Genomic DNA, 21,575 nt, shown 5'->3' on the forward strand with positions numbered 1-21,575 from the left:
AAGTTCATCTTCAATTAGTTTTCCTTGACTAGCTCTTGAGTTCGTGTGGTGATCTAAGGATTTTTTGCTCCAGAACTTCTTAATAGTCTATGTACCAGTGGAACACCTAATTTGCAAAAAGTTATGACAATGTGGTCATACAACCAAGGACTTCCTTAGTGATCCCAGGTTTTCATTCCTCAGGTACTGTTTCGTTCCATCAGACTGGATGTACAAATTCCTAGAAGACAAGACTGATGTTCATTATATTTGCCAGATGTGCAGTTTACAGAAAATACTGTCAATCTCTCATGACCTACAAGGATTTGTGGGTTTGTTTTTTAAAACTCTGGTTTTTCTCCTTTGCATAAGGAAAATATTGTTGGTTGAATTTGAAATAGGGGTGGGAGGTGACTATGGAGGAATTAGTTACAGTAATTGTAGTTGATTCTCAGACTATTTAAAAGGAGTTGGTAAGGCTGGAAAATTAGAAAAGTTGTGAGGGTTTGACCTGACAAGTATTAGACTAATTACAAGAATGTCTATGCTTTGTTAACTTTCTTGCTTTGGTTTGAAGAATCTTATTGTCACTAGTGATGATGTTATCATTGTAGGGGTTTTTTAATGTTTTTCTGAACTTACTTTCCTTTTTGCTGAGTTTGGAAAAGCAGAAGAAATGTCTTGCTTAACAGAAAGAACTCTGATGTGTAATACTACTGCCCACCAACACCAATAATTGCAATGTTGTTTAGGTCTTTTATGGAAAAAACTTCAAAATCCAAGTGTCTTGGTTTGGACCGGCTCTCTTGCCAAGCCTGAACTGCCTTCCCACCTCCTTCCCACACTCTTCTCAGCAAAGGTAAAAAAAACTGAAAAGAAAGCAAGAACTTAAAAGGAACTGAATCAAATCAGAATGTACATATATTTTCTAACATTTACAACTATGTGGGCAATTTGTGCACACTATTAGGGGCCCCGGGGGGATGAGGAAAGAGGGAAAGGGAGATGGGAACAAGGAGGGACAATAAACAAACACAAAACAGACAAGTACAATCAAAAACTTTAAAAGGAGGGAAACTGGCAAAAATATAACCTCACCAAACAACTCCAAGAGAAAACTAGTTCTCTCTCTCTCTGGCACTCCGGTGAGGACCAACACCTGGATTCCTTCTGCTCCCCCAAGCCTCATCGGAAGAAGGAAGGCAGGAAAAAAAACTAACTTCCTATCTCTCTCTTAGTCCATCCTCCCTTGTTACGTGGAAAACACTTGTGGAATACTTATGTAATGCCCATTTCCCTAGTTACAACTGGTTACTAAGGAAGCCTGGATCAAACCTATCACAAAGTGCTTTACAATTTTTCCTCTCTTTATTTCTAAACAGCACTAAGCCTTGACAGTTCCCCAGGTAAGACAGGTTATGAAGCCTAGAAAGATGCAGGTGCACAGGCAGATGCTCGTGGGGCTTGTTTGCTGGGATCAGATCTGCATTCCAAACTCCTTATAAGACCTGATGCTCTAAAACTGCTCAGCTGGACCCTAAGATTGTCATGAAGCAGAAGTACTTCCTTTGGGCTTTTAGAGAGGTTTCTACAGTTCTACAGTAATGAAATTTAGGGAGGGAAAAAAGTGGATCCCCTTTAAAGATCTCTGCCCTCCTAAAGTAACCAAGTTTTCACTGTTGAAGTGTCAAGAAATACTGAGGCATCATACCAGTCCCATAGGAATCTCTTTATTTGCAAACATTTTGATTTAGCGCGTTACAACTTCAGCATAGACATGGAGCAGATGTGTTTAATACCAACATTTGCACATAAACCTTGTGAAGAGACAAAAGCACTGATCTGTGGGGCCAGCCCAGTGGAGTTACTTGCAGGAAAGGATAACTTGCTTCAGAAATTCAGTCATTTCTACTTGGCATAAAGGCAAAAAAACAACATCAGGTTCTGTGAACAACAGATTGTGTTTCTAATTCAAGTAGAAATCTGACAAAAGAGCACTAAATATACGTGCTGGTATATATCAAGTTGTAAAGACAAGAAGTTGATTTAAAGCCTGCAAAGTTCTCAGAGAGATGCAAGGAATTGTTTTAACACTTACCTAACACTTATCTAGAACATTTTATCCCCATTAATAACAGTGGAAGAACTGTTGAGTAGTATAAGAAACGAACAGAAAGTTCTCTCTCTAATACAGACCTCATTAGGCTTGTAAAGTCTAAAATTTATCATCAGCATTTAGATAAGTAAGTTATGTAGAGCTTTGCACCGGAATCAAATAGACTATCAAGTATCTTCATTTCTATTTAAAGAGGTGAGACTAAATTACAGTGGCCCCAGGACAGCTGATCATGTTTAGAACACAAGACTAGGATTTAGTAAGGCTTACAGAAAAGCTTAGTGGGTTTACAACAGAGGAAGATAAGATGAGAAATTAAACCAGTTCAGTGGTGAGTCACTTCAGATTTTTTACTTATTTACATCTACAACTTTTCCATAAACTTTATCCTCTTCAACATATCCCCTCCTAACAAAAAGTTGTCATGGAATGATTAGCTGTGGTGTTTCACATTTTTTCCTTCAAATGGCAGACTGCATGATGTCCACAGAACATGAGGTCTCACTGTTCCCTCTCCAGGCTGGCAGCCCTAAGGGCTGTGTTTTCCAGTTCAAAGCTCAAAATGCTTTCTCTTAAGACACTTTTAGATCCCTTGTTATAAAACATACCTCTCAAAGTTAAAACTGACCTGCTGAGTGTGCTTCACTATTCTGCAATTCTTGCATCTGAAAATTTACAGTGAATTTTTATACACCAACTTTTTGCAGGAAACTAAGTCTTCGAAAGTTTATTTTAACATTTAAATCTTTTTAATTCAAGCTTGTGGACTGTAAATCACCTTTGCTCATAGTAAAAGCTTAATTAAGCTTCCCTTCTGCATATTCTCTGATAAGAACTGCAACACTAGCACTGTAGGCCTTAAAGAAATATCAGCATGGAGATGAAAATAGGGAGATTCCAGTCATTCATGCTGAATTTGTTGGAAAAAACCTGCACTATGAAAGAGTAAATACAGATGCAAATCTAAAAAAAAAATTATTCTTTTACACTGATTGTAAAAAATCCCCTTATTCTCTTAACAACTTTGGTTACACTCTTACTGATTGGTCAGGAATATGTCAAGTAGCAACAAGAGCATCTCTATTCAGGAAGTTTCAGTGCTCATCAAGTTATTCTTAGACAGTCAGAAGAGATTTCAGATTTTTATTAGCATAAAAAGCTCAGGGGGTTGTAGTCCATTAATGATGTAGTTCTGAGGACTGACACCTAAGACAGTTGGCATTTGAATGGGAATTCAGGAAAAACTATTTTTAATTATATCACTCCTTGGCAAGAGGTGGTTTGTGGTTTTGAGTGTGATCTTAAAAAGAGCTCTGTTAATTTTAGAGGACAAGTTTGTTTTAGTTGTATTTTAGTCATTTTGTGCTAATCTTTGCAACTTAATGCATCCATTTCTGGCAAATATTTCACACTAATATGAGCTTGATCATTTCAATGAAGTTATTCTTTCCTATATTTAGTATTTATCCATTTAAGAACACACACACTGTGCCAAATACTGTGTTACAACAAAACATGCAACAGTGAATAATCTCTATCATCAGGTGCCTAGAACATGTAATTTCATCATTTACAACTTTACTGGTGGGAAATACATCCATTGTGCCATCTCACATAGTAACTCCCTGTATCTTTGAAAAGATCCATTCAGATTAGTATTTTCCTTATAAAATAGCTTTGTGCTACCAAATGCACCACAGTCAAAGTGTTAAGAGTAATTTCATAGACAAAGAGACAACTAAAGTGCAGAGCCTGAGGGATATATACTTTTTATTTATGGTACTGCAGAAAGAGATTACTGAAAGATTTCTTCTTCATGAAGATGAATAAAATATTTTCATTAAGCTTCAAATGCTGCCCACTGCATTGCTTTTAAATAAAGATGAATACTCTCTATCAGACACAGCAAAGTAGTAAGTAAACTTACAACACATTCCTTTAATATATCAAAATGTTTCCAAGGCAATATTATTAAACTTATACCACAGTTCCCAGTAACATCAAGCTTCACAAAGGAGGTGGTAGGGAAACTTTACCCACTTTAAGTGCTCTTCTTTTCTTCACCCAGTAAGTTCACTGTTGCTTTCTTGGCTGCAGGAAAATAAAAGGAGCTTTAATCACAGGCCTACAGACAAAGTGTGTAATCCAGTGTTCTTCAGCTGCATTAATAAAATAATTTTCTTTTTAAGTCACAATAGAAATAACGCAAAAAAAAATCATAGCTTTTGTATACACATGCACACAGTGATGAAAATGATCATAAAGATATTTAAAGAATAAAACATAAGCAAGGAGCAGCATAATAAGCATCACAGACTGACTTATAACTGTGGTATTGATAAAACAGAATTGCTCATCATGTTAGAGACATACAGGTTTACAGCAGGCATTATAATAGAATGATAAAACAGGGTTGGAGCAATGATAATGTATGTGTGTACATGCCTATGTGTGCACATCATTTCTTAAAAACCCCAAACGTACATGTGGAAATCTTTATATATATAAAAAAGGGAAAAGAAAGAGGAAGTGATGAACTGAGGGCAAGAAAATCCCACGTGCAACAAGGGAGAGCATTAATTAAGATACAAGCCTAACAATAACGACTTTGGAAGAGTCATGCAGTAAAATTTCCAAGCACGGTTGAGAAAGGCAGATAATTTTAACAGACAGGAAATGCTTAAGTTCAAAAGATTAAATGAGATTGCATGCATTGTGTTTGGGATGGAAAGGAGATTTAAGGTGCTTTGAAATAATACGTAAATTGAAATCCTTTCACATGAAATTGAAACAAACCTTTGCTTTAGCAACTGAATAGATTTCCTTCTATTATTACTATTATTTTTCCTTCTCATTATTATTATAAAACTATCATCAGACATTGTAGAGTACAAGAGTTCATTATAGAATACAAGGAAATAAAAGAAAAAATTAAGCAATCTATGGGCTGTGATAATAATTATTCTAAGCAAATAAAACCAAAGCAATGTCTTTAAGAGTGGGCTCAGAATCCTTTGATCTCCAGAAGAAGGAAAAGTACAAAAATCTGTACATGGCAAAGCTTCCTTTTCTGTTTTGCTGTTTAATGGAGTTAATTACTTTCCTATACAATTGGCAGCCCGTCCTATACTACCAGATATTTGAGGCAGTCTTTCAGGAGATATGAGAATACACTGAAACAATAACTGCATTTATGAAAGGTATCCTGAGACAATGATTGGACCCGCCTCTAGGGAGAGCATTTACAGTGGTATATATGGTGCGAAGACACAAAACCCAAACAATTTTCCCCACTCATTCCATCATAACTGCAATTCTAGCCAGCAAGGTCCACTGTAACCCTCACTTCCTGGCACCTTCACCCAAATGTAACTTCTCCATTATAACTTACAGAGTCGTCTCACACCTTTTTTTCCTTCCAAACAATGAATAACAAGAGTTCCCCAGGGAAATTTCCCCTGTTTGATGTGACTAGAGAACAGCCTCTGGCTCACCCTCTTTAGTGATGGTGTCTGCAGTCTCTGCAGCCTTGTCCTTCAGGTCTTTAACAACGCTGTCGAGCTGAGCTTCGTGCTTGAGGAAGAAAGGGCGGATAATTCGATGGTAGAGGAACTCTGCTCCATTAGAAGGACTTGGGGCCATGCACCACAGCAGGAAGCCACACTGCAAGAGCAAGAACATCATCTGCCTAAGCAGAAGAAACAAGCAGAACACAGGGTGCCTCCCCGACTGCCACGGAATTGAGCATATTCAGGGCAGTGCATCATCCCCCTCCTTCTGGAAGGTCATAGTTCAGTAAGTGTGCACACCAGTACAGTGACAGAGAGTGAATCTTTACATTGGAATAAATTCATGGACAGTGACAGGATAAAGGAGAAGGGCTGCAGCAGTAAATCTAATCTGGTATCAGGTGTATCAAGACTGTATGTACTTTTTTAAATTTTTTTAAGGCAGAACTATAAAATTTGGCTAGACAAGCAGTCTCTGAATATTTCTAAAGCACATGGCACAGGCCTGACTGAAGGTCTAGGTCCCTAAATCACTTAAATTCAGCTAGAACACATCCCTGTCCTCTCTGCCTTTATGCTTTTAAAATGCAGTGGGGGAAAGAATAGGATTGTGTGTATCCCAGAACTAAAGTGACAAGGAGCAGAGATACATCCAAGCTGCACACAGTGCACAGACAAGGGTAATGGTTCTGGATTGCAGAGTTTAGGTATAGCTTTTATAGCCCCATCTGCTCTGTAGAAGAAACCAAACAAACACCACAATACGTGGGGTAATGTTTCTGCATCTTACAAAGGGCACTGGAAAGACAGTTATTACATGCACTACAAATATCTGCCTTTTTTGGCTTCAGCTTTGGTGCCTTACACCACACAAAGACAGCTATGCAAAGCAAGATCAAACATTTAAGGAACAAGAGGTGCCACAACTTGCTTGAGCTATGAAAATATATATAAAATTATTTTACAGAATAAAACCACAACAAATTAGATACACTCTCTCAGCACTTGTACAGTTCTTTCAATACACAAATAGTATGATATTATTCCATGTCAGAAACCTCTTCAGAAAATAATGGCAGAAAAACTTTTCTACCTTTTCCTAAAACACAAAACAAAACGACCCTCAGTCTCAGTCAAAATGTGCTTTGTTTTCATGTTAGGCAGGATTCCATATTTCAGGATTTCCACAGGTTTCTGGGGAGAAAGGAAACAAAACACATAGTTTTCTTCAAGCAAGGCTTTTAAATAGTCTAGAATATCTCTCCTCTGTTCTTTCACAAAAAGGGATAGTGAGACTGAGTGTTCTGTAGGTTCTGCTCTTCCCAATTTGAAAATTTTGGCTTTGTCTTCTCTGCAGTGCCAAACCAATTTACCATCCTTTTGGGTAAGCTTTAAGCTTTCGTCTTTAAACTGTTTGATCATGGTATCAGAACAGAATGACTTAAAGAGGAAGACAAAGAAAAGTTTTTCAGAGTTAAGTGTCCCACAAGGAACATTTCAATTAATTAAAAGAAATCATTCAAAATGCACCAGTAACTAAGAACTAATTAAGTATCATTAAGTATGGTCATAGAAAATAAAGGCAAAAAGTGATGGCCTAACAATTTTCAAAAGCTTCCATTATTTGGAACTTAATAGGATGGATATATGGTATTGTCTAATGTTATCTTTAATTAAAAGCTGAGAAATATACTGACTTTATTTCCTGTTAAAGAATATCTGGTCAACTGCTGGTGTACTACGAATTCTACTTCTCTCAATATACAAAAATGTTAGTTCTCTATTGTTAGAGAAAAATCCTCAGATGTGAGTCAGCTTCCTCTGAAATTAAAAACAATTGAAATTTCTCTTTTCTTGTCTAAGAACAAAATTAGTAATTTTGATTTTACATAATTTTCCCAGTCTAGTCAAGGAAAAAATCAATTACAGATTTGTTCTCAAATACCCTTTACTTTTGAAACATATATCTGTTTTGAAACAGATGCTTATACACATTTTCTGGAGGACACATAGCAAAGTTGCAAATCTTGGTCTTTTCAAACCTTGAGAATGTTAGACTACTAACTTGAGTTTATTTTCCCCTTGTCTCTCATGAAACTGAGCTAATATAGGCTGTTAAAAATAAAGAAGCTTGTCCAGAAAGCTCAGAGTGAAAACTATCAACTGGGAAAAAGAAACCACAAAATGTTCTTGTGTTTGGATAGTCTCCTGTCTGTAGAACCCTGGAGCTGACCATGGCTGTGCTTGCTGTTTCTGGGCTGCAGTCACTGCCTCTGCTCCAGTGTCAAACCCAGCTGTATTCCATTCCGTGCTGCCAGGGCAAAACCAGCTGCCAGGAGCAGGTCCAAGTGGGTCGGACTGAGCTTAGGCATTGCCTGAGAAAGCCACTTTATTGCCTGAATTCCATTCCCTCCTCTAGCTGATCAGGAGGGTTGCAAAGAATATGTTTTGTGGGGGTTTTTCCAGTTAAGAGTTGTATTGCCTTGAGCTGGGTGCCTCGTAGCAGAAGTTTGCAAAATGCACCCAGCATGACGTGTCTGCTTCTTCTTTTGTTCAGGAACAGCATTCTAGTATTTCAAGACAAAACTGTTAGCAGAGTAAGGAGTCCCTCTCTTTCCCACTGCCAGGAACATTCCTAGAATGGTAAATTGCTACTTTTACTGGCTACTGTGCCTTAATACCTGAATGCCACAGAAATATTTAATTCATTAACAGAAGTATTTAAAACAAATCACACACATGAAATCATTAATTGCCTGCTTGTCCTGTGCTTCAGAGAAAAAGACCCACAGTGGATAAATAAGGACAGGCATCACAAAAAAAAAAAAAAAAAAAAAAAAAAAAAAAAAAAAAGCACATATAATGCAAGAAATCTCCAAACAGTTTTTAACTGGAGAACAAGAATATATGCAAGTATCATAACATATTCACAGGAGTTCTTCAACATGTCTTTCGCCCACCTGTAAAATCTTCTGGTGTTCTGAAAACTTTAATGTGACAGAGTCTAGGCTTTGGACTTAGGGGACTACAGATGCAACTTAGGGGACTACAGATGCAGCTGTGATCAGTGTCTCAGCCATGCACATGGAGGTGTTTAGAAATGCTGAGTAACTCAAACTCAGTCTGGAGCAGAAGCTTCAAACTCTATCAAATAAATGTGGATATTCAAATTTAGCATACTTTGAAAATTAAAGAAAACTTGAAATTTTAATGAATGAAAATTTCACTTCATCAAAGAGACATGGAAATGTCATAAACTACACTACAAGAGGTTTTAGTTCATGGATGGACTGAACTGTGGAAGCTGACAGCTTGCTCCTTTTTCCAATATGGAGTAACTTCCATCCTTCCACCCAGTCAGCAATGCTTTCTGATTCTCAGCCAATACCTCACTGCCTTTGTGTAGCAAAAGCAAACCTTTCCTACCAACCACTACCGAGGGTAAATACTTGACTTCTACTGTGCCTTCTGCAGCTATCATAGAAAGTTGTGTATTCACATAATTGCTTCCTGGTGTTTGCTTTTGCAGAACTGAGAAAAGGACCTTTCTCTTGATGCAACAGTACATGTAAACGTGGCACTTCTGATACAGTTTTATCAGAACCATCTGTGGTCCTTATTTGCTAGGTCAACCTGAATTTCAACTGCACACTCTTTGGAAAGAGAACTATGGTGGCAGGAAGAAGTCACTGGCACATCTTTGACCACCAAGAAGTTAGAACAGAAGCTCTGAAAATACACTCTAAATTCAGAATTGTGAAAGTCATAACCCTGCTGAACAATAAGGTGAAGTTGGGGATGTGGAATAACTGCATAAGTGCTTAAGAACAGATTTTTGCAGTGCCATAAGCAATCCTTTTGGATCCTATTCAGATCAGAAGAACCTGTTTGATCACTACTTGGATTGGTCTTAATATATTAAACCAGTGAAACTTTCACATGTGTTACCCATGCTAAACTTCAACACTAGCAGATTCTTCTTAAAAACTTTGCAAAACTGTCAAACTTTAAACAGAGAACATATTTTCATGTTTTATTAAGGGGAAAAAATAAAGTTGGCGAAGAACAAAGAATTAACTCTGTGAGGCAGACCAGAGTATTATTAGTTCAAGGCAATACTTTAAATATGTGCTGCTTCTTAGGGAGCAGACCATTGTTACAGTTGAGGTCTGTTAAAGATTGAATCATAGAATCATAGAATCGATTGGGTTGGAAAGACCTCCAAGATCATTGAGTCCAACCCTTGGTCCAACTCTAGTCCATTTACTAGATCATGGCAGGCATTGAAGGAACAATGCAGAAGTGTAACCAAGCTGCCCAAGTCAATTTTATCTTGTAGAATATGGCATTTCCTGGAGAAAGCTTTAGGCACCATCAGACCTTATCATGAAAATTTTAAATGACTCCACAACAATAACAGGCAAGCAAATCCTTTAAAGAACTTCAGTGGGACTAAGCCAGGCTAACAAAACAAAAGAAGGAAGAGAACAGCCCACTGAACCAAAAAACAGGTAAGAGTTCTTCAAGCTAAGCAGTGGGCTTCTTCGGCAAGCTAGAATGTCTTCTACCCAACAGCATACATAGTAAACAACTATCTCCTAGAATAATTTAACATGTTAAAGTTGATTGACACCTTAGTTCACAAACAAAGCTTGGAGCACAATAATCAAATCATTGTTAGTAGTCAAACCACGCTAACAAATGCACATTAGCAACAAGCTCCTCTGATAGCTGCCAATTCCCTTCAGGAAACTGGACATAATTAAAAATTAAGTCTGTAGGACTCAAACTATTCTTGTGTTGCAATTTGCTTCTTTGCTACCAACAGCACAGATCATAATACCTCCTTTTGCTGCCTTCATGACTTTACTCTCCATGTTCACTAATGCTCTTAAAGCAAACCTAGAGCCACTCTGTGGGATTTACCATGTGCTGTCATTTTGTCCAAATTTACCTGAACACTAAAGCAAAGAACTGTCTTGGGGTTTTTTCTTATGGGACAGTGACACTGTCTCTTTTTTTTCTAAAACACAGCAGACCTTTCACTGCCACTCATCCCAACGTCCCCTCCTGTCTCACAAAACCATCAGCTGTAAACAGATCACTTTCATAGTACTAACTTACATGTAACCAGCATCTAAAAATAAGGTGTGACCTTGGAATGATTCCAAATGAATCTCTTGTCATCTATTCATCCTTGAAGATGTTAAATCAAAGGTCTCATTTTAGGAAAGGGTTCACTTGAACTAACATACCTTCATCATGTAGTAGAAAGGGAACCAGGACAGAAAGATATCAGAGAAGAATTCAGCTATGCTGAAAACACCATACACAACCCAGTAGGTCAGCCACTGTGTGTCATCATCTTTGTTGGGACTTTCAATGGCCTTGATTCTGCAAGGGAAAAAAAAAACCAAGTGAGCAGAACAGTAGTATCTATAATGGTGAAGTTTTTATGACTCAGATTTGTTGTTACATGTGAATCCTCAAAATTTAATTATTAGAAGGAAACTAGTTGTTATCTGTCACACAGATAATGTGCCAAGGTCTTTGAGCAGACAAGCTTTTCTGCATGTCACAGTTCAAAAAGAAAAGATATTGAAGCTGTGAATATGATCACACCACCTGCCTCTCCTTGCCTGCAACTAACAGTGACCACCCTCCTTCTTCAACAGTCGGGAAGAAATGATGAATAGAGTTGTTGAAAAATCCTACAATAACTTAAACTATCAAAATGGGTTTACCTTGCCTACAGAAGAGGTCTGCACAGTGTGCACCATTCAGTGCTGCACAACTTGGGGTTCCCAGCACTGTACAGAGATATAAGATTACTAGTCTCTGGATTTTTTTAAAGAGTTAGCTCTAATAAAAGGCATTTTCAATTTACTCATATGTACTCGCACTAGATTCCTCAATGAAAAGGTAAACTTATAAGATTTGCTCTAAGTCCTACGAAACACATGGTCTGCATAAGCTGAGGAGATCAAGGACCACATATCTGCATCATCACATATCTGCTCTGTAAACTAATTCTTACAGGACTTGCAAAGTCTGATGTGGGCTGTGGTATTAAGAACAGGGTGAAGCAACCTCCAGTAAAGTATTGGGCTTCCTGCATAATGACTTAATGGGCTTTAGTTCACCAGCTGCTGGGAGAATGGAGTTCAAATTTATACATTTTGAAAAATTAGGAGCTGAAAGATCCACTTGTGATCCTTCAGTAGAAGTACTGAAGTGGAGACTCTGGACTCACTAAGTTCCAGACTAGCACTGTAAGAAATTTTAAAAGGAAATGCTAGCAAATATAAGCCTGATAATGTGAAACTTAAGAGTATTAAAAAGCGTTTGTCCTCTCCACTCATAGTATTAAAATCTGTAGACTCAGTTTAGAATTTATTTTTCATTTTTATATCACTTATTCCTTTAATATCAGCTACTTTGTTGCTGAAGCAGCACCTATGGGGATGTATCAGAGGTGCAAAGTCCTCTGCTATTTCCCTAAAAAAGGCTGAGGGTTAGGGAGGTTTACAAAACAGAAATCAGAGAGATGGCTGCAAGTCCCTTTCCCTGTTTGTGAATTGAGAAACCCTGTGGGTTCCATCACTTCCTGGTTCTGTAAATAACGGGGGAGGGAGGAGGAGTCTGGGAAATCATGCACGTGACATGCCTTACGTTTCAGCAAAAGCACTGGCAGAATCACCACGTGCAGAGAGAACTGGCACAGTTACCGGATTGAATTACTTTGAAATGCAATATGAGGGTCTGACACTCAAGTTATATGTTATTTCTGCAAGGGTTTGTGGCTGGTCAGCAGAGTCCTGCAATGGGAAAAGCAGCAGCCCTTGCCAAACCCCATCGTGCACAATAAGGTGCTCTAACAGGTACAGCACCGGCACGACTGGAAGAACAGGTTTCCCTGTTAGGAAACACAGTGTTAGGCAACAGGACCCCAGGCAGACTGCTCGAAGACGATGCCAGCTTCAGCTGCTACTGCTCCACTATAAACCACATCTTTTCTATGCCCACACAGCCCTAAAGTATTCCAATGACACCAAGTGAGGGGGCTGTACAAAAAGAAACCACCCCAAAACACCACAGGAGTTAAACAAGAGGGCTACTGATCTGTTTTCAAGGTGTGACACTGTACCACATGTACCTCTGGAGGGAAAGAAGGACTAGTAGGGATGTTAAGAGTGGTGGATAAATGGAGTAGGCATACAAACTAATTGCAGAGTTTCTCAGTATTAAGGGAAAATTGCTGTAGAGATTCAACACGTAAATTTTCTTTAGTGCTATTGGCAATATCTCCATTAGCGACATAAAGGGGAAGGTTTATTTTACCAGAAGCAGCATGCTAGCTTGGTATTTCTGAGAAAATGCTTTGCAGTGAAACTGCCAGCAGTTTTGCTGTTTTCTAGCCACTATAAGAGAGCATTGCTTAATTTTTTGACATTACTAAAGTCATTTCTGTAATCACGAAATCCAGCTTTTACAAAAAGCTTAGAATCTCCAATTTTGTGGCAAAGGACAGAGGGCACACCACTGTGTTAATTTATCTTCTCTTCTGTGAAAACAAATGGCCTTTGAGAGTTCCTAAATGCAGCCCTAGGGGTGTGCTGCCTTTGAACGTTCACCATCTGCTGCTGCAGTTTCCTTAAGGGGATACATGAACAACATCCTTTTACTGTGCAAGAGTCACAAGCAGCAGTACTACAAGTAAGCAAAACCCCCTATGATTTAGCCAGCTGATATATCAGCAGCTCTAAATCCACACGTGGCTGTTTTCCTACACACTGTAAGAAACAGCACTTTCCCCCTCCTCCTATAAAGGTCTGATCCAGGTAGGCACCCTGGGACAAGCTGAGGTGCAGACTCCTACCACACTCACCAGGTAACAGCCACGGCTCAAACTGCATCTGGTAGCCCTGACTCCAGTCCCAGTCAGGCAGAGAGGGAGGGAGGAAAAAGCAGGATACAGCAGAGCCATCAGTGAGTGAAAGGTTGAAGTCAAGGAAAGGCAAATATTTTAAAAATACTTTGCTTTGGAATGGGAAATATGTCCCTCAGATGAGACTGTCATTTATCCCCATCCCTTGCTGCTTACACACTATTTCAGCAGTAAGTCACAGAAAATTGTACCTATCCAAAAACAAGCACAGATATCTTATGCTGATATATTATGTAGAATATCTGGATATATGGCACAGAATATCTGAACAGATAGAGGTTTTTATCCATTTATAACTACACTCTTTTAAATATGAGAATGGCGCCATAATTAAACTTATTCTCTTAAGTTATTCTGCAGGTATTATCCTGGTGTAATGCCCTGTACAATTAACCTTAGGAGAGACATCATATATGTTACTTCAAGCCAAGCACATGTTATTCTTCTCCATGTTAATGAATCAGTGATCCTGATATTCAGAACACAACCTCCATAAATATATTAAAAGATACAGACCAAGAGGCCCTGACACCACATCAAACTTTAGGATTGCCTTCTTTTAAGTAACTTGTACGTTGCAAGAGCAACGAAGTCAATCTCATTAGCACATAACATTAAGACTTCCTAAAATGAAGGACCATCCAAAGCCTAGAGCTTCAGATTTCAAAAGAAAAGTGATATTGTTATTTTTAAAAGTTTTGTCTCATGCTGATTTGACTAAATTCCATGTCACTTATGTTCAGTAATCACATATCTATCACAAAGGATTTTTATAATTCTTACACACTAACTGTAGAGGATTTTAAATAAAGCCTGAACCAGCTATTTACAGTAGTTCTGCCCAGTGAAGGTAGGAGCAGTCACTAGAAACAGCTTCCAGTAGACTGGATGGTATATATCACAGCTCTGTTATTTTAAAAACAGATGCCTGTCCAACAGTGTAACGGTCCTGCCGTGGGCCAGCACTGCAACTTGTTCAGAGAGATGGGGAGTCAAGAAAAGCTTATTTTTTAGTCAGATCTGCCCCCTGATAACCCCTCTAGCTGGTGATGCCAAGGGGGAAGAGCAGGGACTGTCAAGTTCTGAAGTAGCCCATCCACCATGTAGCTACAGTATCAGAGCACTGGCTCAGTTCTGACCTTGTGCATACTAGAATCAGTAAAGCTGGACACTAGATCAAAGCGTGGTTACTCTATCCTGTTACCTGATAGTAACAGAAACTGGTCTTATGTTAGTAAGTTGCCAAGTTTGTTCACTTAAAGCATCTGGCTCATTTCAACAAAAAATCCCCTCTTTTCCAAGAGGAGCTTGTTACTTCCGAACTAGCTCTGGCATAACAAGTAGTTGCTTACAGTTAATTCACACACATAGTACTAACAGGCTCATAAAATTATGAGTTTGAGGTGGGAGGTTTTATTGAGCTGAGTCCAGATGTGGGAGACAGAAATAAAGAAATGCCAAATTTTATTGTTGTAGTCTCATCTAAACTAATCACTCTTATCCCTGCAATTTACAAGGTGTACCTGATGGCTCTTGTATAAGTAAGTAAACAAGCTTGAGACAAAAGATCAGCTTCCCTTAAACCCAGTGCCGATGTTGTGGATAGGAAAGACTGGACCATTTTCCTTCAGTTTTCTAATCTGTGAGTAGTTCAGGCATATTTGTCCCCATTTTAGCCAAGCATAACCTTTTTTCCCCCCCCTCATTTAACTTAAAAAAATCTGAAACTACCTTACTGGACTGCCCTACCTCTTTACAGCAGGTTATAAGATAATTTACTTCTAGCTATCTACCCAGACACTCCCACAGAAACAACACTCTGCTGCAGCACAGCCGGGTGCCTCCCTATCATTCTCATTCCATAGTCCTCTTGGCAGGCTGTCCTCCGTGACATCTCACTTCGTTTCAGTGACACAGGCACCTGTGTATTTGGATTTGTTTTATCATCTTGGCTTCTACATTTTCATCCATCAGCTAAAAGCCTTCTGTCTTTCATCCTTCCTCCTCCTCCTCACTGTCTGCCATGGCAGAGTCGTACATTTGCAGATATCAAAAAGATATTCCTGCCAAATGCACTTACACAACTGCTGCAGTTTAAGTTTAGCAGTTCCCTTCTCTCAAAACTTTGTGCATCTAGCAGATGGCAGCAGGCAAATTAATGAAGGAGAGCAATGGGGCTTCGCTGTCCATGCAGAGACAAATATTATTAGAACACATAAGCAAATTATATGACAGCAGTACAAAGAGTTCTACATGTATTTCATAAAAGGAAATAGAGGTTGAGGCAAGCAAAAGGAGCACTTGCAATTCTGCCCATCAGTGAAGTGAGTTCCACAATCTACATGTTGATTGAGCACAAAACTAGATTCCTGGGGGGAAAAACAAGCATCAGTACTCCTATTTCACTGCTCTCTGCTCACTCTTGGCTCCCTTTCTCCTGGAACAAGTATCTGTAGGGCCAACCAATGAGCCAGTTCCCCAGTTCGGACTCAAGTCAAAACCAGCTTCCCCAAAACACATTCCCGTACACATGCTGGCTCTTTTGATGGGATTAAGATGCATTAGTGCCTCAATACAGAGTGGACTCCTCAGTCTAACAAACATCTTTACATTTTTTAGCCTAAATTTAAGATATGGAAGGAAAATTCAAATCCTCCTACAGTTATCATAGTATTAGACTCTCTGCACCTAATAACTTGCTATCTCAAGAAAACAAAGCACATATTTTGTCCAAACAACAGCTAAGATGGCTTTTATTTTAAACAAGGCACTCTAAAACCTATAAGACAAAAAATTAGTATGTTTGGAAGTGATTTGGCAGAATAGATACAAAAAAGCCAATATATATTTTAATGTCTGAAGCCTCCATGAAAAGATTATCAGCTATGAAAGAAAAACAGCACATGTGCAGAGACTTGGAAATTTTCTGCTTATGTTTACACTGAGCCTTGTGAATCTGGTTAGATACACCAGCTCTCTCAAACCACATTTATAAAGCAGCAGCAGAGCATTACTTCTGAACATTAGCATATCATGAATCATTTTTCATGAAGGGAAAAAGTAAGCATTTGCCATGAAACTTGTTAAGAGAAAGCAGATTTGCTGCCCTGGCTCTCAACAAATACATGACCAATTTTACAATTTCTAAGTAGTTGTGACCAAAGAAAAGCAGAGCTCATGTTGTAAAGGTATGAAAGAAGCAGAGGAAGTAGGAAACAGACTCAAGACATCATGACAATATTCAAATTAAGACTTGAATTGAGTGTTTATACTTCTATACAATCAATCCAGGTTGTTTCCTGCCTGTAAAATGCCACAAGTAGCATTTACATAGTAAAAACATCTAAAGTGAAGTAACAGCGTAAAATTAGTCAATGCAGAGAGAGGTATGATTGTACTACACTGCTTTTCTCCCTTGAAGACACTACTATAAGTTCAGACATTTCACTGCCCGCAGCTATTTTCATCCCTGCAATTTTTAAACCAAACATGACAGCGCTTATGAAATTTCCAATCCTTTGCATGCATTTCTTAGTCATCAAAGGCTCCCTTCCTGCTCACACTCTACTTTTTCTGAGGCAGTTAACCACCACTAGCTATGGGTGGAGCTACATTTAAACACACTAGCTCTGGAAAGTTTAGAGGAGCAGTGCTGGCAATGGTACTTACCCACTTGCCAACACTCACTTTTTCCATCTACTAGCCTGATTATTACCGTGTGCAGCTAAAGCTTGCTAGAAGTATAACAATTTGCTTCTATCATCTATGGAAAACTTTTCAATGCTGGTCTACTTTTCTACTTTTGGGAACCAAAACTTCTCAGTTTTGGCCCACAGAAGCCTGCAAAGCAAACATTAGATTTTAACTTAAAATTAATCTTTCTGTTTCACCACACAGCACTTAGAAAATTTTAGGGAATGAGACTAGAGATTGTCTGACTTACTGAAAAACAGCCAGAAAACTATTCTTTAATTTTGCCTATGTTGAGACTCAGGTGGGCCCTTGCTGTGACATGCCACAGACTCAGATTATACTGCTAAAGAAGAAACTCTTCTATGGATAAAACCACTGACGACTCACACAAAGCAAAGCTGAAGGTGAACGAGGGGGAGTGAGGAGGGAAACAGCTGTACCTGCCAGGAGCTGTTATCAGGCATTAAGCCGGAGTTGCACCCTCCTCTCGCACTGGCTCTGTGCCACAGTGATGTGAAAGTGGGCAGCAGTGCAGCTGCAGCTGTGCCCCTTCACACCATCTGCTGCCTAACCCAGCAGCTACAGCCTCCAGCATTTCTCCACTGAAATCCACACCTGCTGCACGGCACACACTGACAATGAATACAGGGAATGACATAAACCAAAGAAAATAAACTGCAATTGCGCAAGGCCTGACAGGTGGGTACTGGCACCTCCACAAAACTGTCCTGGTTTCATGTATGGTGTGAACAGACTGAAATCTGAGCTGAACACCTTTCCCTGAATTTGTTTTGTTTTCAATGTATTTTGTTTCAGGCAAGCATAGAGACGAACAGCAGTACTACCACGGCCAAGATAACCCAGAACTGAAATCCAAGCAAAACAGATTTGGAACATGCCAGTGGGTCACCCATTCAGAAACCTGTTTGCCACTTTAGACAACGTTAAGGACAGGAGGTGATGACCCTTCCAGAACAAAAGCATCTCTCTCACTCCTTCAGAAATATCTTTTCTGCTAAAGAGAAGCCCGACGCAGTACTTCATCCCTGCCCATGGCAGTGGGGGCTGGAATTAGATGACCTTTAAGGTTCTTTCTAGCCCAAACCATTCTATGATTCATTGTTTCTCAATTCAAATAATTCAGTCACTGACAATGGAGAAATGATACACTGACTTACCTCACAACAGAAGAAAGTAAGTTATCTGGAGAAATGTAATCTGCTTTTTCTCTTTTAGTACCTTTCTGAGACATTTCAGACTTGGGGCCATTGTTGAAACACCTGAGTAAACATCAAACTAACACCCTGCACAATACGTTCCATTTACAGCTCCTGACCTCTTCCAGAAGCCACAGTTTTTACAGTAAGAGGCATTTGAGGGTGTGTGTGCAGCTGATGAAAACAGCTGAAAACTGTTTTCTGCCCAATGCTAGGAAGCAAAATCACCAGTGCTAGTTCATACAGCAGGCTCTTCAGCTGCCTTTCCAAGGGGGGCAGGTTGAACAGGAGAGAGGAATAAACAAACCCCTGTGGATAGTGCTCTTTATGCTTTGTGTCTCTATGCTTTATAAGTGTGGGGGCAGCAACCCAACTGCAGTACACATACAGAGCAGCAAAAACAAAAGCAGGCAGAACAAAATGTGGGAAAACACCGTGTAGCAGCTCTGGACTCCTGGGGGAAGGGCAGGAGGGGGGATTGAGCCCACCTGTGCTGTCAGCAGGCTGCTCCATGAGATGGAACCTGTCTGCAGGATGCCACTGAAAGACGCTGGCACACAGTACATCACATGTGTTTTAAATTAGATTTTCACCTAACATCAAAATTTTCCAATGTAAACATTTCAGCACTAAAAGGGCAGCTAAAGGAAAAGCATTACCTGAGCATGAACAAGACAAAACAGAACTGGCACTGTGTTCATATGCATGCTATTCAGCATACTTGTTTAAGTAAAATTTGTAGCCAAAGACAAGTATGCCATTATTCAAAAAAAGGTCAAAAAACCAAAACACCCCACAGTGATTACAACTGGGAGGTAACTTTTCATGGTAACTCATTTAAAAACCACCAACACAAAAAAAGGTAGACACTCTACAAAAAGATTTTTTAAAAAATTCTAGATTTGAAAGAAAAAATTGAAAGAGGAAACCTATTAATTCATATTTACTTTGCTACTGTCTTGCTTTTGCAATTCTAATTAGTTCACCATCATTGCCAAGTAGAAGATTTAAAATATAATCCCAAACCAGTTTCAAAACAAATTTAAAATTTAAATAGGATTTTAGAAAATAATTACATAACTTTAAAAGTGACCTGAGTCAGACACAAAATATTACATTAAGCAATTCCAACACAACTTTTTCAAGGTCTTGAAGCTTTGTTGTCTGATATTTTCACTTTCAGATTTTATTGAAAGAATACTTTTTAACTACTCTTTTCACTAAAAACTACCTTTTAGAAAACAAAATTTAAGTTGCTCCTGTGCTCTTGGTCTATAATCTCCTAAATCACAGAACACCGGAAACAGCACTCAGAAAAGTGTTGGTTAGTTTTAAGCATTAGAACTATAAGATGTTTCAAGAGTATAAAACTAAGTCAATCTTTGAAAAAATAAAAGTGAAGGAACCAAATTTGAATTGTCCTGGATTCAATTACAGAGAACACATTTTTAAAAGCTGCTGACTGTATTTAAATAGAGTTGTATAAAAGGCAAGCACTGTATTTCAGCAATATAGCAGTAGAGCTGGGAAGGATTTCCATTTTATGAGTGTATTAGGTTACACAGAAGGTTTTATTTAGTACAGTTCCACAGTCTTTTGGAACATTCTCCACTGTGGCCGTACTTAACAGGAAAGACCTTTTGGCCTAAGAACAATATAATGCATGTAAAAAGTAACAAATGTTTTGCTTTTAAGAATATCTAAGGAGGCCTTCCTTTGAAAAATGAAGCATTTTAAAGTCTTTTTCACTCAAGAGGAGTTACAGTGTTACTTATCCTTTCCCTCTCCTCCCCATGAGCTAGGTGGGTTTGGAGTAAACCACTCCTTAATACACCTCTGTCTGCAACCGATTACATTACCCAGCACTTTGTATCAGACAGATGCTGACACTGCATCAGTGCCTTCCTGCAGACCCAGAAGCGTTCTCAACTCTAAAACATCAGTGTGAGTTTTAGCAAACACCGCTACAATAGTGATTCTCCCTCCTGTTACCAGCAGCCAGGTAAGACCCAGCTCCCCGCTGAAGATGGCCAAGCTGGGAACCCAAAACAGAACGCACTACAGGAACAGGTTATCAAGTGTGGAAACTACCCAGAGTCTCCCAGTCTCTAAACTAGGACGTAGCACTCGCCAGATGGAAGAAGTGAAAGAAGTCTCGCTCTTTACTCCAGTACCTTGTACCTGGATAACCCAAGGGAAAGGGCTGGGCGGGAGAAACAACAATTCCAAGCACGGCCCCGGGGATGCCACTCTGACAGACCTGGCACCAGCCGCAAGGGTTGCGATTTTGCAACACGCGGAACCACCGCGGCAAAGAGGGGCGGGAGTCGCGACACTCACGACACGTAGGCGGGGTAGCCGAAGCCGATGATGTTGCAGAGCAGGGACGCGCCGTATCCCACCACCAGGTACACGGCGACGGCCCCGAGGATGCCTGAGAAGAGAAGAGAAGAGAGAGGCGTCAGCTCCCGGGGAAGCGATCGGGACGATGGGGCGCGGGCAGGGCGCGGCAGGGGGGTCGCAGCCGGGGGTACAGCCCAGCTGGGGGTACCGCCTGGGGCACAGCCGGGGATACAGCCGGGGTGCAGCCCAGCCAGGGGTGCAGCCGGGGGCACAGCCGGGGGTACAGCCCAGCTGGGGGTACCGTCTGGGGTATAGCCGGGGGTGCAGCCGGGGATGCAGCCGGGGGTACAGTCGGGCGCACAGCCGGGGCTCACCGGTAGCGATGTAGGTGCGGCTGACGCCTGTCTTTGCCTCGATGCGCTCGAGCACGGCGGTCATGCAGTTCTTCTCGTGTAGGAAGCGGTCGAACCGCTGTCTCATCGCCGCGGCCATGGCCGTGGTGCCGCTCGCCCGCTGCAGCGCCGCTCCCCACGGCCGAGCGCAGGCGCCGCCCCGGACCCGCCGCCCATCCCCGTGGCACCGCGCCCGGGGGCGGTGGCGAGCGCAGGGGAACCATCTTCCGCCGCCTCTCCGAGCCCGTTCCCGCCGCGAAATGGAGTCGGGGGGCGCCGCCCCGCCTGGGCAAAGCCGGACCCCGCTGCGTTTCGCGCAGCCCCGGGCGCCGGCCGTGCCGCGGCGCAGGGAGGGATGCGCGCAGCCCGTGTCCCGCC

At 40.4% G+C, this 21,575-nt stretch overlaps 1 protein-coding gene across 2 annotated transcripts; it reads right to left on the reverse strand.

Moving 5' to 3' along the window:
- Positions 1–1,687: 1,687 nt before the first annotated feature.
- Positions 1,688–21,364, reverse strand: REEP5 (receptor accessory protein 5). Of its 2 annotated transcripts, XM_071580088.1 has the most exons (6): positions 21,180–21,364; positions 20,803–20,896; positions 10,860–10,998; positions 6,698–6,798; positions 5,590–5,758; positions 1,688–4,186 (listed from the first exon to the last, which is right to left on the reverse strand). In XM_071580088.1, the coding sequence occupies exons 1-5, from the start codon at positions 21,295–21,297 to the stop codon at positions 5,632–5,634; spliced, it is 579 nt and encodes a 192-aa protein (XP_071436189.1). In that variant the 5' UTR covers positions 21,298–21,364; the 3' UTR covers positions 1,688–4,186; positions 5,590–5,631. The 2 variants fall into 2 exon arrangements, with proteins under 2 accessions (XP_071436189.1, XP_071436190.1); XM_071580089.1 differs by lacking the exon at positions 6,698–6,798 and having other exon boundaries at positions 21,180–21,363.
- Positions 21,365–21,575: the final 211 nt, after the last annotated feature.

The sequence above is a fragment of the Pithys albifrons genome, chromosome Z (assembly GCF_047495875.1).
Source record: "Pithys albifrons albifrons isolate INPA30051 chromosome Z, PitAlb_v1, whole genome shotgun sequence".
NCBI lineage: Eukaryota > Metazoa > Chordata > Aves > Passeriformes > Thamnophilidae > Pithys > Pithys albifrons.